The sequence below is a fragment of the Gadus chalcogrammus genome, chromosome 12 (genome assembly GCF_026213295.1).
Source record: "Gadus chalcogrammus isolate NIFS_2021 chromosome 12, NIFS_Gcha_1.0, whole genome shotgun sequence".
Taxonomy (NCBI): domain Eukaryota; kingdom Metazoa; phylum Chordata; class Actinopteri; order Gadiformes; family Gadidae; genus Gadus; species Gadus chalcogrammus.
This window is the reverse complement of record NC_079423.1, coordinates 27012413-27030044: the sequence shown is the minus strand read 5'-3', so window position 1 is coordinate 27030044 and position 17632 is coordinate 27012413. Positions and strand designations below refer to the sequence as shown.

At 39.5% G+C, this 17632-nt stretch overlaps 2 protein-coding genes across 4 annotated transcripts; both read right to left on the bottom strand.

The window, feature by feature from the left end:
- Positions 1 to 368: 368 nt before the first annotated feature.
- On the bottom strand, positions 369 to 14514 carry LOC130393392 (salivary glue protein Sgs-3-like). Of its 3 annotated transcripts, XM_056604073.1 has the most exons (6): positions 12008 to 13623; positions 11755 to 11903; positions 11517 to 11611; positions 10482 to 11116; positions 1266 to 1354; positions 369 to 860 (listed from the first exon to the last, which is right to left on the bottom strand). In XM_056604073.1, the coding sequence occupies exons 1-6, from the start codon at positions 12255 to 12257 to the stop codon at positions 786 to 788; spliced, it is 1293 nt and encodes a 430-aa protein (XP_056460048.1). In that variant the 5' UTR covers positions 12258 to 13623; the 3' UTR covers positions 369 to 785. The 3 variants fall into 3 exon arrangements, with proteins under 3 accessions (XP_056460048.1, XP_056460047.1, XP_056460046.1); XM_056604072.1 differs by lacking the exons at positions 369 to 860; positions 1266 to 1354 and adding an exon at positions 13630 to 14514 and having other exon boundaries at positions 7503 to 11116; positions 12008 to 12226; XM_056604071.1 differs by lacking the exons at positions 369 to 860; positions 1266 to 1354 and having other exon boundaries at positions 7503 to 11116.
- Positions 14515 to 14929: 415 nt separating this feature from the next.
- On the bottom strand, positions 14930 to 17294 carry xcr1a.1 (chemokine (C motif) receptor 1a, duplicate 1). The gene is given in 2 exon segments (XM_056603956.1): positions 14930 to 17108; positions 17197 to 17294. A coding segment is annotated over 1 exon segment (984 nt). The 5' UTR covers positions 17101 to 17108; positions 17197 to 17294; the 3' UTR covers positions 14930 to 16116.
- Between the last annotated feature and the right edge of the window lie 338 nt (positions 17295 to 17632).

The window sequence follows — 17632 nt, the reverse complement described above, 5'->3', positions numbered from 1 at the left end:
ACTGTCCAATGCAACTCGGTGGCGCTGGAAATGATTGGCTGGAGTTTTTCGAGCCCTGCCCGTTCCACAGATGATTGACTTGTTTAATTTTCATGTCAGTACTTCTAACTCAGTGGCTGTAAGCGGGTTATGATAAGGATTTCAAGTAATTTTGCAAAAATGGCCAAAAAAGCGAATTCCATACCCAACCTTTAATAATAACAATAATAATAATACATTGAACTTATATAGCGCTTATCTAAATCCTCAAAGTCGCTCAAAGATCCCATGGCAGGAAAATTTCACTTTCTGAGGTTTCCTAACATTATTATAAGTTCCGCTAGCCTACCTGTGATGTGTGGTGCCTACCTAGCTAGAAATTTCGTTGGTTGTAAAACTAGCACTAGGTATTCTGCTCCACCTTGGAAAAAACAAGGTTCAGACTAGCCGTTTTTGAGTATTCCCTGTATGTCGTCATATTAATTATTATTTTTATTGCCGGAAAAACAGATATTATTGAAGGTACAAGTGTAGAGATTTGTTCAACACTGACAACACAATCATCAACATTTAATAGAGCAGAGCCCACTACAGCTATATTTCCTTTCAACATGATACCTATAATTTTCACAATGACAGCAGTCTCTGTATAAAGAAAGCATATATGTTCCAATAATTTTAATCATCTGTTATTACTGGTGGCAAATTCTAATTAATCATTTATTATTAAATATATGAAAGGTCCAGTTGTGTAATAACCTCAAACCATCCATTAGTAATACTTAGAAGTCTTCAATTTTTGGTTCTTATTTGATTTTAAACGTTAGGACCTTGTAGGAAAGGTCACTACCCATGGTCTCATTAATAAGTGCCCTTATAGCCTGCAACAAATGAACATAGAGAAAATGTAATTAGACAGGAAAGAGACAAATTTACAACACATTAACACAAAATATATCCATTTTTAGATAGTGTTAGGAAAATTTGGTATCATTGAATTTGCTGTCATGTACAGTGAAATTACTAAATGTTCCTGCTTGAACAAACCAATGATATATTCTGATATTCTGAAAACACTGAAGAAACTGTGAGGCCAAGGAAAATTGTTCTGTGTGCAGATAAGCCTTGCTGTGAGAGATGTGGTTAGATTAGTCATCTCACTTGGGTTGCGCATTAAGATAAACTAAATTTAAATTTCAGCAAATACATACAAATTTTCAATGTAGGTATCACAAAATATTGTATTTGAAGCACACACACGCACACACACACACACGTTTTTATACCTTTTCAATAGCCGTCTGTATCGTCAAATTATTCAAACTGGTTGGAGCCAGAGAAGAAATGGACAGGGCAAAGATCAACTTCTGAGGATCTGAAAAGATTCAAAGACACAACAAGGTGTTGTGTCGAAGATTATCACTCTTGCAGTCCAGTGATTTCAATGTAGGTCAATAATGTAGGATATACCAGTTTGCAGCTTTCAAAATATTGTATGTCAACACACAAACGAGTTTATTGAGTGTGCCTCGAGTTCTGGTCGGCCTGTGCGATATGTAAGGGATAATGCCCAACGAAGAGTCCATTATCAGGAATTAATGGACGATGCGGAGGCCTTAGAACCGTCTGACGCACAGCGAAGGACGGTAGCCCCCGCAAAGTCCAAGACCATTCATTTATATTTTCATGCGTTTTACAATCCAAATATAGTTTTTCACAAGCCATAACTTTGTCTCCATGGTAATGCCTGAGGGTTTGACTTATACCTGGAACAATCATTACCCTCCCGTAAGGTTCTTATGCAACGGACATGTTGTTCACTCCTCCAGTAAATAGGACGGACCTTAGCTACGATTTGGCAACAGGAGGTATTCTAGTCCGCTCAGCTATGAGCCAGAGAGCTAACATTATGCATTGTACATATTTATAATACGAAATTTGTCTATGTATTCGTCTACGTAATATGCTATAGACTCTATAGAGTCTATAGCATATAACCGCGTTGTCTGATTAGAGTTAAATAAATTTTTCACATTTTACCAGCTCTCGTTTTGAAGGCTGAACAGACAATTTGACTGGAAATACTTAGCAGGTGTCCGTATATCAGGGGTTAATGCACACACTGCAGCAAATCAGAATCAAGTATTCCCCAGACCATGGTATAAGGATAAAATATTCTATTCCGATTTTGGTAACTTCAGAAATCGACAACGATCTGTATCGCGATATAGTACATCTTTTGTTGATTCTTTGAAAAATATGTACCGATCTAATGCTGGTTGAGTTTTTTTTTTTTTTTAAAGAGTGTGCTTCGTCACTTGAGGGATACTGCTGTTGCCCTGCAACAACCTTTGATACATGGCGTTAAAATGCAATGATTGACGTGAAATTAATGATTTTATTCAGTTTAAATAGTTAGTAGATAGTTAATAGTTTGTTATTTTGTAGATTTAAGAGCTAGGTATATATTTTGAGTGTCACTTTTAGAAATACATCAGTGATCCATCAGTTATTATAATGCTCTGTGAGAATATGAGTTCTGGTTGACTACATATGTCTCTTTACATTTCTTAACATGAGACACACTTGATGTTGACCTCTCCCTTCTCATTTCTGACCTTACAGGGCCTCTCTTCCCTCATTGGTTCAGAGTATCCATCTGACATGTCAATCAAATTTTGGAATGCAAACAGTGCGTAGGCCTAATCAAAGCTCCCCCACAGGGGCGTGTACCCAACACTCTCCAGTGGCGGATAAATGAGCAGGGAGGGAGCACCAGGTACGAGGCAACCCATATGTCATGTACCGGCGGGAATAGAGAACAATGAGAGCTTAAAAGTTTGTAAAACAAATATAAGAATGTGAGGGACCGGCGTGGTCGCCCCACGTATCTGGCCAACTGGGAATTTCGAGTGTGGGCAAAAATGAGGGCAATGGACTGAGGACTAAGAAAAAGTGAAGTTTTAATGTCTCCAAAACATTCACAAAAAATAGAGCAACGTTTCAAATGAAAAGGAAATGACTCCATCTGTCAGCAAACATAAACTCAGGTAACATAGCCTAACCTAACCTACACAGCAAATTTGAAATCGCAAATTTAACACTTTCAGAGTTAAAATTAACACTGACCCAGGGTTTATATGGGAACCACTGTAAGTGTTAAATTAACACTTTTGAAAGAGTTGAAATTATAAACACTATGATAGTGTTATTTTAAAAACTCTTAGTGTTAATTACCAAGATTATAAACACTTTGATAGTGTTACTTTAAAAACGCTTAGTGTTAATTACTAAAATTATAAACAATGTTAGTGTTACTTAAAAATCTCTTAGTGTTATTTATCAACACTATAATGAACAATATTAACACATGTCAGTGTTATTTAATGACTATCATAGTGTAAATTATTTACTCTGCACCACTGTTAATAAACTAACTCTTATGGTGTAAATTATTAACATTGTAATAGATGACAATAACACTGGCTAGTGTTGTTTAATAACTACTGTAGTGTACATTAACACTGTTTAGTTTTATTTAATAGCTTATAACACTTAACAGTGTTACATAGTTACATACACATACACACTATAAATAAAATATACTACACGAATTTACACAATTATACTTGGATTGTACGATAAAGGTCTAGCCCTCCCACCATGCATTTACAGTAAACACTCAAAATACAGTTACTGTCATGAAAAGATTTTATTTTGCCCATGCTTTCAGAAAAAACAAGGCACAAAAAGACAGCAGTGACCTTGTACAAAAATATATTTAAGACATGAGGCAGCTCTGCTGCTTACCTTAGACAATGCAGCCATCTGGTACAACATAGAAAAATTTGTCTGTACCATAAGACATTTGGACATCAAAGGGCTTAAAGTATCGTAGCTCCTGAGGTCTAACAATTAACATTATGCACTTTATCAACACGAAAAGCATGACAATGTTCTACAAATGTAGCCTCCATTTGTAGAACTCCAACTCAATGCATTTCCTGCGGTTTTCATACTGCACTTTAAGGAGAATGTTTCCATCTGTAACAGACAGCAGCTGAAAAGGGAGACATGAAATTAGTTAACACATCCTTGCAATGTTGTTTTGATTATTAATGTTCTCTTTTTATTGCCTGAAAGACGAACCCTTGACGTTGCAGGGCATTTAGCCCGGTGGCCCAAGTTCCGATGGAGCCCTTGGGCTCGCTACCACGAGGCTAACCGGTTAGCGCGAGGGGGCTCCGCGGGCGGCACGAGCTCTGTAACCGCGAGGCCCGAGGCGGCTCTACCGGGGCCCTTGGGCGCGAAACCGGCGGAGCTACCTCGCGCTAACCGGTTAGCCTCGCAGTGGCAGAGCTCGCGCCGCCCGCGGAGCTCCCTCGCGCTAATTGTTTAGCCTCGCGGTACCAGAGCTCGCGCCGCCCGCGGCGCTGCCTCCGGTTAGCGGAGCTCGCGCAGCCATCGGAGCCGCCTCGCGCCAAGTGTTCTGCTACGCGGTAGCGGAGTTCGCGCCCAATTGCTCGGCTAAGCTAAGCTAACCGCAAAAAAAAAAAAAAAAATTTGATAAAACACTTTAAGAATATTCGTAGTCCGGTAAATAAACTTTATCTTACATTGTTCTAAATAAATTTTATAATATTGAGCTAAAACATGGAATTTGAGAGAGTTTAACTTACCTCAATACAAAGCAGTGCGATACATGACCCACAGTCGCTGATTGACACACCACTGCACCAACCACATTTGTTATGCTAAATGTATGATTTATTTTTTATTTTTTTGCTGATGCATCTTAATCAATTAATGTACATTTGTAGACATTTTTAAAGTGCTTTATTGGTCTTCTGCATGGAGTATCACAGGCACATTTTAAGTACATTTTAAGCTTTTTACCTTAGCTAATAGCATTAGCTAAAGCTATTGTTTTTAGCTTTAGCATTAGCCAGCTCCTGGTAACTTTCCACACCATGCCAATTGAGGATGATCCGCGGCTTACAATAGCAAATAATAAAATTGCTAACCTCAAGAAGGACATCAGACAGCTCTCGGACGAGCTGCGCAACAAAGAGTCCCTGTTGGCCAGCGTTATGGATTTAGCTGCAGACCAGAGCAAGCAGATTGCATCGCTAAGCGCAGCTTTCCAGGACACTGTTGTCTGGGACCCCCTCACCTCCACCTGTCATCGGCCTTCCTCCTGCTCCCCCCCCAACCGTCAGTCCTCCTGGACCGAAGTGGTAATCCGAGGGTGCAAGAGTGGCCCGGACGGGGCCCCAACTCCTCCCCTGGGCCTATCCAACCGGTATGCAGCGCTGTCTGGTGACAGTCCTGCTCCATCAGCTGATGCTCCTGCCGTTCCAGCTCGCTCCAAAGCGGACCGTTCCCAAAATTCAACGCCTGCTACTCTACAGCCACTGGTGGCTAACAATGCCGCAGGATCCCGCCACAGGATCCTCAGGGAGGCCGTGTTGAGACGCTCCGGAGTTCTTCCTCGCCCTCAGCCGGTGAGTCCCGCTCCCCGTGCTGACATCGCTGCTCCGCGTCCTCTCTCTCCTGTTAGGCCCTGTTGCGTGGACACCGCGATTCCACTCTCTGGCTCCGAGGTTCCACGGCTGTCAGCCCCTCGGCCCCTTTTCCTTCCGACCACATTAATAGTCGGAGACTCCATTATAAGGAACACACGCTTTTTCAACGCTGCAACTCACTCGTTCCCCGGAGCCACGGTCCCTGTCATCATCAGCAAACTTCCGGGGCTTCTGCGCTCGCTTCCGTCCTCAATTAGACGTGTGATTGTCCATGTCGGAACATACGACACTGCTCGTGAGCAGTCTGAGCTCATCAAAAAGATTTTTACAACCTCTTTCATTTTTTAAGTTCATGTGACAAGAGTGTCTACTTTTCTGGTCCCATCCCCTCTCTGGGCCGTGGAGTGGGTCGTTTTAGCAGACTTCTCAGCCTCCACACCTGGCTCCAGTCCACCTGCACAGCTCTAAAATTTGGTTTTATTAATAATTTCGATCTGTTTTGGGACCGTTCACATTTATTCAGGCCAGACGGTATTCACCCTAACTGGTGGGGTAACAAAATGCTAACGGCTAACCTACAGCACACTGTTCAATCAACCTCACATGCATGACTGTTTATCCCCTTCTCCCCGAAACATCCGCCCACTCAGATCACTGTTACCCCCGTCAGTTCCCCCCGCCAGTCACATCTGTCGCTGACACTCGCACCGGAAAGCCTCCTTATACAATGGGACAGCCACCATGCTATTGCATCAAACATACCGGTCATCATAAACACCAAATGGCATGGTAAAATGCATGGCTATAAACCCGAAACTCGTCCTAGAAGGTTGAAAACTATCCACGTTCTTCCTACAAATATATCTCCCCCAGTTTTACCTGTTAAAACCCCACAGATGAAACTGGCCCTTCTAAATGTCAGATCACTAAATAACAAAACCTTTCTGGTCAACGAGCTGATTAAAGAAAACAACTTAGATTGTATCTGTCTAACAGAAACTTGGCTAAACGATGACACGGCAACAGCAACTTTGATAGAAGCATGTCCGCCTGATTACAGCTTCCACCAAGTTTCTAGGAAATCAAAAAGAGGTGGAGGAGTTGCAGCTATTTTCTCATCTAAACTGTTGTTCAAAATCACTGAGCTAGGTGAATTTACGTCAATTGAATATCTTGCTATAGAGCTCAAAACTGAATCAGTATTGTTTGTTATTATATATCGGCCACCCAAGCACTCACCAATATTCATACAAGAATTCTCTGAACTATTATCACTATGTGTCACAAGATATGACAAAATAGTCCTGAATGGAGACCTTAATATCCACGTTAATAAAAAAGCAGACCAAAGAACTATTGAACTTCTAAATCTCCTCACCAGTTTCGATCTAACTCAGCACATAACGGATCCAACACACCAGCACGGAAACACACTAGATCTAGTAATAACAACTGGATTAAACATCAATAATATTTCAATAAATGATCTACCGCTCTCCGACCATCATTGTATACTTTTGATGTGGAAATCATCTTACCTAAAACCACAAAAGAATTCTTAGTCCATAAAAGACATCTAGACGATGAAGCTACGGAGAGATTTTCTGAGCAGATTGCTCTATATGAGCCAACTAATCATGACTGCTCTCTAAATGAAATGGTAGAGAACCTAAATGAAGCATTATCATCTGTGTTAGACGCTGTAGCCCCACTTAAAACTAAAAGAAGTTTAAAAGTAGGACCTCCCCATGGCTAAGAAATAAAAATGTTAGTGAAATAAAAAGAAAATGTCGCGTAGCAGAGAGAAAATGGAGAAAAACAAAGACCACTATCCACCACGGTATCTACAAAGATGCACTAACTACCTATAACAAAACCATCCGTCTAGCAAGGAAAGGTTATTTTTTCCCACATTATTACAGAAAATGCCGGAAATTCCAGAGTTCTGTTCTCCACCATTAACCGGCTGCTAAACACTGTCCCTGCCCCCCCACTATCCTCAGCAGCGAAATGTGAAGAGTTTGCTCAGTTCTTCAAGAACAAAATAACATCGATCAGATCTAGTATCACTACTACTGGAGGTGAAATTGACATCCGATCTTGCAACTTAACCATGAGCAGTTTTACATGTATCACACTAAGTGAACTCCCCAAAATCATCATTGAATGTAAATCTACAACCTCAGATATTGATCCTATTCCCACTGCATTCTTTAAGCGAGTGTTTGATAGTGTCTCAGGTCCGGTCCTTGACATCATAAACACATCCCTGAGAACTGGCGTTTTCCCAGATGCCTTCAAAACAGCTGTTGTAAAGCCCCTATTAAAGAAACCCAAATTGGATACCAGTACACTAGCAAACTATAGGCCGATATCAAATCTTCCCTTTATTAGTAAAGTCCTTGAAAAGATAGTATTAGTCCAAATAAATTCCTTTCTGGAACAAAATAACATATTGGAAGTCCTTCAGTCAGGTTTCAGAAAATATCACAGTACTGAAACCGCTCTCACCAAAATAATTAGCGACCTCAGACAAAACTCTGATGCAAATAAAGTTTCTATCCTTATCCTATTAGATCTTACTGCAGCATTTGATACCATTGATCACGACATCCTAATCAATAGACTTGAAAATCTTATTGGGTTCTCTGACTGTGTATTGAACTGGATCACAACATATATTAGAGGTAGGAAGTTTTGCGTTAGTCTAGGAGACCATATGTCAGAGAAACATGAAAGCTGCTACGGGGTTGCACAAGGGAGCTGTTTAGGTCCATTACTATTTTCTCTTTATATGTTACCACTCAGTGACATCATCAGAGAATACAGTATAGATTTTCATAGCTACGCAGATGACACCCAACTGTATATTTCCGCTGAACCTAATGATGCGAAGGCCATAAACTCCATTACCAACTGTTTATTGGCAATAAACAAATGGATGAACAATAACTTTCTAAAACTAAATGAGGACAAAACTGAAGTCCTACTTATCGGCCCCAAATTAAAAAGAGAGATGCTAATCAAGAATCTAGGAGGTTTAACCCGGTGGATTAAACCCGAGGTGATAAGTCTCGGTGTCATCCTGGACTCGGATTTGAATTTCAACTCCCACATTAACAAAGTGACCAAAACAGCTTTCTTTCACCTCAGGAACATAGCAAAGGTACGACCATTCATAAACCAAAACGATGCAGAGAAGCTTATACATGCTTTCATATCGAGCCGGCTAGATTACTGTAATTCACTTTTCGCTGGTCTTCCCAAGAAAACAACTGAAAGACTCCAGCTCATTCAAAACTCTGCAGCTAGACTATTAACCAAAACTAAAAGGAGAGAACACATTAGTCCTGTCCTAGCCACTTTACACTGGCTTCCTGTTACCTTTAGAATTGACTTCAAGGTCCTCCTCCTCACATACAAAGCTCTAAATGGACAAGGCCCTAGCTACATTGCTACCTCTCTTACCAACTACACACCAGCTAGAACACTGCGATCATCAGATACAGGTCTGTTACAGGTCACCAGAAGCAGTCATAAGAAGATTGGTGACGCAGCCTTTGTCAACTACGCCCCAAAATTGTGGAACACATTACCCATTAATATTAGGGAAGCAAATACGCTAGACACCTTTAAAAAGCAGCTTAAAACCTTTCTTTTTACCAAAGCATTTTATTAATTTTATCTGGCACTATTTATTTCTCTGTAACTTGCACTATTTTTACTATTTCTCTTTTAACCTGTTTTAAGGGTTTTATATTTCTTTTATCATGATTTTAGTAAGCCTATCAGAACACCAGGTTCTGATACGATGTTGGTCATTTTGTATTTGTCTTTTGCTCCATGTATTGCTCCTGCTGCTTGCTTTTATTGATTTTATGTAAAGCACTTTGAATTGCAAATCTTGTACGAAATGTGCTATATAAATAAAGTCTTACTTACTTACTCAATGAGGGAAAAATGGTGACTGCAAAAATCCAGAGCTGCATTTCTTAACCGTCAATGGGGGCGTGGTCAAAGGCTAGCGCTCTGAGTGTGAAACTGTAACTCCCAAAATCTACACCAACACTGACTCTGCAAGTGTTAGTTATTATTTGGTAAGTGTTAAAATAACTCTGATTTGTGTTAATTTCATGTTACACTGGAATTTTAACACCGGCGAATTTGCTGTGTAACCTAACGTCTCTCATACTGGCCTCACGTCAAGCCAGCACCACCTTCAGCCCCAAACACCAAATGAGAAAGCCCTTAAATAGGGAAATCGCAATTGGACCAATCACGGCCGTATGGGCCAGACCATTAGTTGGGGGAACATTATTGACCTAAAGCTAACAATCCAACATAACTGAACAGAAAGTACATTGTGTGAATACTAAATAAACATGATACTAAATAAACAATCACCAAATACATATATACCCACACCCTGTGCACAACCTAAAGATATAAAACAGCTGTTTTTATCAACACCCCCCTGGGCTATTCCCTGATACTCTGATCCTAAGCTCCCTTAGCATACTGCCCCCTACCTGGACGGAAGACCAATTTTACACCAGCCCAATATAATATATACACACACAATATAATAATAATAATAATAATTTCTCTAATGCGGGACAGTGAGAAGGGGGAGGATTTCACCTTCTCACAGTTTGGATAAGAAAGTAGTAGATGGTTGAAAAAACAATAGGCATTTCACAATGGTTTTACTAAGAGCAAAAATGCGAAAACCTTATGAAATAAAAACACGTCCCCTGTGACATTGGCGCTATTTGATGACAAAAAAGCCATCAAGTATACTCCATGAACAAATAATCAAGCTCACATAATAGATAGGCCTACATAGCGTGCTTAAGGTTGTTCCACCTGATGATACATAAAATATATAAAATATATTTTGTATTTTGACAATACACGATTTTTGTGTATAACTTGGTTGTGTAGTATCTGTAGTAATTTGTTGTATAGCACTAGTACTTGGATTTGTAGTACTTGTTTGTTCTGTACTTGGTTGGTTGGTACTTGGTAACTCTGTACTTGGTTGTTCGGTACTTGGTTGTTCTGTACTTGGTTGTTCTGTTATTGTTTGTTCTGTAGTTGGTTGTTCTGTACTTTGTTGGTTAGTACTTGGTTGTTCGGTACTTGGTTGTTCTGTACTTGGTTGTTCTGTACTTGTTTGTTCTGTAGTTGGTTGTTCTGTTATTGTTTGTTCTGTAGTTGGTTGTTCTGTACTTTGTTGGTTGGTACTTGGTTGTTCGGTACTTGGTTGTTCTGTACTTGGTTGTTCTGTACTTGTTTGTTCTGTAGTTGGTTGTTCTGTTATTGTTTGTTCTGTACTTGGTTGTTCTGTACTTTGTTGGTTGGTACTTGGTTGTTCGGTACTTGGTTGTTCTGTACTTGGTTGTTCTGTACTTGTTTGTTCTGTAGTTGGTTGTTCTGTTATTGTTTGTTGTGTAGTTGGTTGTTCTGTATTTGGTTGGTCTGTACTTGGTTGTTCTGTACTGGGCTTGGAAGTTAGTGTTGTAGTTGGTGGCTGTGTTGTTGAAGCTGGTGTCTGTATAGTGACATTCACTGGACTCCAAAATGTGGTGAAATCTTGAACAAATGTGGCTCTGAAAAACACCCCCCCCACACACACACACACACACACACACACACACACACACACACACACCACACACACACACACACACACACACACACACACACACACACACACACACACACACACACACACACACACACACACACACACACACAGATAAACCAATAAATACATGCATAGTTAATGTAGGCCATATAATAACCAAGAATATAACCATTTCACTAATTGGAAAATTGTAAGGGGAAATTATGGATTGTTTTATTGCATGTTCCTGATGTACTTTTTCTAAATTTTTCCTATGGGTAGGCCTGAGGTAAAAAACTGATTGAATGAAGCTTAAACATTCATACATTATTGGGGTAGTCTTAATTAATTAAGGTGTATGAAATAACAGAATGGACATTTACCGCACAAAGAATGAAGAGGATCCATTTTCCTGTGCTTGCCATTTAACTTGAACAAAAGTCTTTGGAATGTTTGAGTTTTGAGTAACAGCAGAATCCTAAACAAAGATAAACTATGTCAAACAAAAGTTCAAACCAGGTCTATATAAAGTCACTGCAGTAATTATATGACCTATACATGTAGACATTATTTTATTTTCAGTAAAGATGATTTAATAGTTAGTTGGTAGTAGCAGCTTACCTGAATGCCATTGCACGTCAAGCCAGTACTTCTAGGACCCAACTCAACGAAACTTCCTTTGGCTGGATCTATTTCTGACTTCCGGACATCCACCATGAACCCTGTAAATGGTGGAATTGGTCCAGGAGACACCCTGATTCCGAGACTCACTAAACAAATACAGATTGAAGAGATCAGATACGTTGAGAAAAAATGATATGTAGGCTACATATTCCCTATTAAAAAAAAATGAACAGTATTCATATAGGCCTACCGATAATTGACTCCCCCTCACCGGCGATGGCATTGACCTCAAAAGGTATATCGCTGTTCTGTGGGGGAAAATCTACACCATTGAATGAATGGTCAGGCAACAGGGAAGTGCAAGACTGAACAAATCCCCCACTACTAAAGCCCATTGCAAGTGTGACGATCTGAAGGCCAAAAAAAAGGCCAACGAACCCGTGGAGGGTACCCATCAAGAAAGGAAAACCTGAAACAAAAGAAACCTGGACTGGCATCATGATGATTTAAACAGTTGTATATCTCAGGCATCCGTAAAGGAAAATAGTAATATTAGCCACGGATTACAGTTTTTTCCTATCGTTTTCGGTCATGTACCCATACTATGGTCACTTTTCCCTATCACTTAACACAGTGGGCTTTAGAGACACACACCTCTGCATATCTGTTAACCTTTGGTGCAAAATGCACTACAACAACCACACCACAAACAATGCTGCCATAACTTAACACATGTTTCCTCTCAGAACACTATGACCTAAAAAACACTAACATCTTGAAGCATTGCCAATTGCATATATAAAATGTTGCTGTGTCCTCCAGTTTGGCATAGATTTCCTGTAGTGTTGCATTGAAAAAAAGAGAAAAAACACAGACAAACACTTCTTTGGACTACAGTAATAAAGTTTGTAATATTACAGTATGACAATCCAAGCCAAGTATCTGCTGACAGTGTTCATATGTTGGTTTACCTCCCACAAAAGATGTCACAATTGAGTGTGGTAAATGTACTGTAATTGTAAATACAGTAAATACTGTAAGTGTTTTATGAGAAACTGAGAATAACAATTTTCAGTTTTTGTAATGCAAATTACATACAGTAAGTACGTAATATATGATCCAGAAACAAATCACAAACACAACAGTTTTTTTCACTGTGCTTTACTTTTTGGAGATTTAGCTGAAATGACCACCAGGTGTTTTGCATTGCAAAACTTATCCTCTGTGTTTTGTACAGATCATTGTATGTAGTGTTACTTTTACGTAAAAAAAGTAATTCCATGCCAATTCACCAAGAACTATGGTGCACAGGGGGAAAAAAATCTAAATTACTGTAAAATAAAATAAATAAACTATAAACTAAATATTTTTTCTTATTCAAACATGTAACTTCATTTGTCTGTCCAAATGCAGCATCTTTCCATCTACAGTGATCTAAATTACTGTTAGGTTTTGAACAGAAAGTTCACTGTTTTGAACAGAGTATCTAAACATTGGTAAAATATGCTGTAGTTCCACAGCGTTTTGCCGGTAGTGAACATTGACTGGGGCAGGTATCCATGAAAATTGGAAGAAGGCGTCATTGCCAGCATTTGTATCTTAGCATAGGGGCAAGTAACCACAGTTTGGTTCACATGGTCTACTGGTATGCTCACTGTGTTAAGTGTTTAGGGAATGTGAACATGGTTTAGGTAAATTGCCTAAAACGATAGGAAAAAACTGTAAGACTCATGTTTAAAAAAGAACAGAAGCAGTAGTATAGCCCTAATTATAGCCTATCACTTTATTTGTATGTCCCCTTCCCAAAGCAGGTTACAAAGTACTTAACGGAACACAATAAAACCCCCAAAAATAAAAAAGATTCTGCCTTACCTTAAGCAGTAAAATGTAAATGAGCAGTAAAATGTAAAAAAATAGCCTTTATGACAGCCGCTAGTTATCAACCCAACGAGACGATCAACAAGATGATCGTATTTGATGGCATTTGTAATGAAATGAAACACCTGGTTTTTGTTTCCACCTTTGTACTGTTTCACCCATCTGTGGCGTTGCCACACCTTGTTTCCAAAGATTGTCTGGTATGATGGAGAATCAATTGTGACATGCCACTGTCCTCTGTGGCAAATTAGGAACTTTAAAAGGAACAGGGTCACCCTTAAAATGTAATCTGCAATCTTCATGGATACCTAAAAAGCTAATCAAGGTAAATAATTCTGCTCACAATATAGCCAATACATATTTATTTATTTATAGAGTGAAACTCTCCATCAATCCAAATAATGTTCTAAATGCAGACAAATTCCAAATGAACAACACAATAAAGACATTGTTACAACCCCACTGTCTAGGGGTACTGGGGGAGGTAACGGATGTAAACTGACCGGGTTATGGATGATAGATTAGCAAAGTGTTGGTCAATGAGAAAGGACTGGAAACAAAAGATTAGGGTAATCAGAGGCTTACTGGGGCATTTGTGAACAAAAAAAGGAAAACAAGCCCAACACCCCTATGCAACCGGGTCTCGGGACAGCAGCTAACCCAACAGGTTAAACATGAAGGCAAAGCTTAGCAGCTGCCAAGTAGACCACACGCCTACTTCCCTGACCTAAACGAACACAAAAATATAGTGGGAAGCGTATTATGTCATCAGTGTAGCGTAGCAGTGACAGGAAAAATTGTGTGATGTGATTACAGAGCCCAATAGTGTATAGGGAGGACAGAAGGGGCCCCATTAGACCCCACAGCGCCTTGAGGGACACAAGTGTCGAGAGTGCGGGGTTTGGAGCAGGAGCCATTCCATGTGACCTGTCACCTGATAGGTGCGATTCTTCGGGTACGATATGAACCAAGATAGCACATAGCAGGCACGTAGCTGTGGGTGGGCCTGGACGGGCCCACCCTGATTGACAGCTGGCCCGCCCAATTAGAAATTCACAAAAATAATAAGAAAAATGTCTGTATGGTTAAATATGGATATTAGTACTATTACTGTATGTGTTGTATCTTATCTATAACATGTTAAAAAATATAAATTATAAGTAATCCTGATTACTTATAAACTATTATGATTTATTAGCAACATAGATTAAGCCGTAAGAAACGTTAAATGCTTTAAAATCAAGTGAAGGGATTTGAACAAAAGTCCAAAAGTCTAAATGGAGTAAACAATGTAAACATGCACACTATTTAAGAAATTGTAAATGGCTGGAAATAAATAAAGTGACAGCTGAAGGAAATGCGCAAGGCATTGCTAAAAATGCAGAAATGTCAAATGAATTGAACTGAAGAATCTGAAAGGTCAAATGTATTGCCCTGCACAGCTGGTGTGTGTGTGTGTGTGTGTGTGTGTGTGTGTGTGTGTGTGTGTGTGTGTGTGTGTGTGTGTGTGTGTGTGTGTGTGTGTGTGTGTGTGTGTGTGTGTGTGTGTGTGTCTTTAAGAGAATAGTGAGCAGGTGCGTGATTAAAAATAGTCAAATAAAGCGGGGAAAACCATAGAGGGGAAAACCGCCCAATCTGCCAACACTGCCTGAACGTCTTTCAAAGGTAGCCCAATCTGGCGGGAAAAACCGCCCAATCTGGCAACACTGCTGAACGCCCTCACGCTCCAGCATCAACGTAAATCTAACCCTGAGACCAACTGAAAACGAAGCCGGTATGAAACTAAAACTGTGATTCTGAATAAAGTATAAATGATATCGAAGTTCCGTTTGGATATCATTGAAGATTCGATTTTATATTTTAGTGTTTGGATTTGTTAAATGGTTTGAACGAAGATAAACGGTTGAAAATTGATTTTGTTAAGTCTTAAACAGTTTGAAGTACTCCCATTGACTCCCATGTTAAAAAATATATAATATTTTAAAAGTAGAATATCTTAAAAAGTCTCTAGGTGACAAATTGAGGAAGGAAATAGGTCCCAAAGTTTGTAGAGAATAATAAAGAAAGAAAGAAAGTATAAAACTTTTGAAGAACAATAGTTGAGCGCTGCATGCAGCACTCAGCTAATGATCGAAAATATATGACGTGTTTATTATTAGATTAAACCCCTCTTACAATCCAATTAATCTTCAAAATGCAGGCAACATGAATTGCAAATGTATAACACAATATAGCCATGAGAAATTGTAAATATTATCATTGGAAACAAAAGCAAATGCCTGTATCAAATTCAAGGAAAATCTACAATGAACAATGCATTTTGATTTATCGTAATTGTATGACTGATGCGTATTTAGTTTCATTAAAGTTTCATTATTTTCTCGAACAGTATTAGTTTTCATAAATTAATATTAATCAGTGAGATTGAAATCAACATTTATCCAACAGTATTTAAAAAGCAGCTTATGTCCATTTATCTAATTAAATGAATGGATTGGATGCCTCTTCTACCTTACTTTTGTCACAGGACTTACGATACAAGAGGGATTTTAGATGCGTCCTAAACTTTACGCCGACAAATGCGTAAAACACTGGGTTGAGACAACAATGGGAGTACGCAATAAGTCGGCACACAAAGAATGCATAATCAAGCCTAGTGCTCACATCGCAATCATCGAATGGTGGAACCAAGTGATGAGATAACCTTCTCAGAAAAATGACGACATTGTATGGTATCCAACCAAGGAAGAACACAGCCACAATACCAAAAATCAATTTCAAAGTCCTGTTTTTCCTGTTGGACCTTGTTCTCCTGATCGTCCTCACTATCCTTACAGATCGAAACTCAGACTGGTGAAAAGCGCGAAAAGATCAATTCTGTTGATAGTTCCTCACATTGGTCCATGCTGCGTCTTTGTATTGGCAGGCATTTGTTGTCCCGTTTCTGTGGGGGAGAGGGACGACAGTGCTGAAGAGCATCGAAGGCATGGCTGCCCCTATGCTGACCAACCACACAGTTATCGATACAGCAACCGCATAGCCGGCTTTCTGACTGCCTTGCTTGGACAAAGGGTGGACCACGGCCCGATACCGGTGGAGGGTTATAACGGTCAGCAATAGAACACTGCTGTAAAATCCAGTGTAGAAGATGAAGCTCACAATGTTGCAGAGCATGTCTGCCAGGAACCAACCCCAGATGTGGTAGATTGCCCAGAACGGCAGTCCGGCAGTGAATAATAGGTCAGAGATTGCAAGATTGAGTATCAAGATGTTGTTAAGAGTCTTGAGGTTTTCATACAAGGCCAAAATGACCATAACTAGAATGTTGCCAATGAGACTCAGTATGATCACAACAGAAAAAAAGACAGGAACTGCTATTGATCCAAATTTGACCAACTCTCCTTTCTCACAAACCTCATCTTCATAATCATCGCCATCTGCTATGTTGTAATCAGAGGCATTCATGGTTGTTTCTGGAAAGAAAGAATTGTTTTTGCTTGGATAATAAAACAATGATGCCGTTTTAAATCAAAATGTTGACATGGAGTAATGGTTACATACCTGAAGCCTCCTCTGTGCTGCATAACACCTTTAAAGGAAGTGGTATATTACTTTCATGACAACAGATGGGGATTCTTGGTTCCTTTTTCAATACACAGAACATACCTCACATACCTGAAGACTCCTCTCTGTGCTGCAGCACACCTTTAAAGGAAGTGGTCTTACTTTCATGACAACAGATGGTGATTCTTGGTTCCTTTTTTAATAGACAGAATTGTTCAAACTTTACAACTATTTCCTATGGAGTTAGATAGGACTCTATCCTGATTCCTGAGATGAGCATCTCAACGAATGGAGAACAAGGGGCTATTGTGGTGGGAAAACACTTAAAAAAAACTAAGAGAGTCAGAGAAAGCTGAAGTTTGAAACATTAAGACTTTATTATCACTGTTAAACAAGTTAAAAAAAACTGTTCTGGAATCGGGCTTCAGATTAT

What these genes read in the sequence shown, in the direction of transcription:
- LOC130393392 (XM_056604071.1), bottom strand. Translation starts at nt 12,257, where the DNA reads ATGATGCCAGTCCAGGTTTCTTTTGTTTCAGGTTTTCCTTTCTTGATG. An exon ending in TGAGGGGGAGTCAATTATCG is followed by an intron (nt 11,904 to 12,007) that starts GTAGGCCTATAT and finishes GTATTTGTTTAG; the next exon opens with TGAGTCTCGGAATCAGGGTG. An exon ending in TGACGTGCAATGGCATTCAG is followed by an intron (nt 11,612 to 11,754) that starts GTAAGCTGCTAC and finishes ATCTTTGTTTAG; the next exon opens with GATTCTGCTGTTACTCAAAA.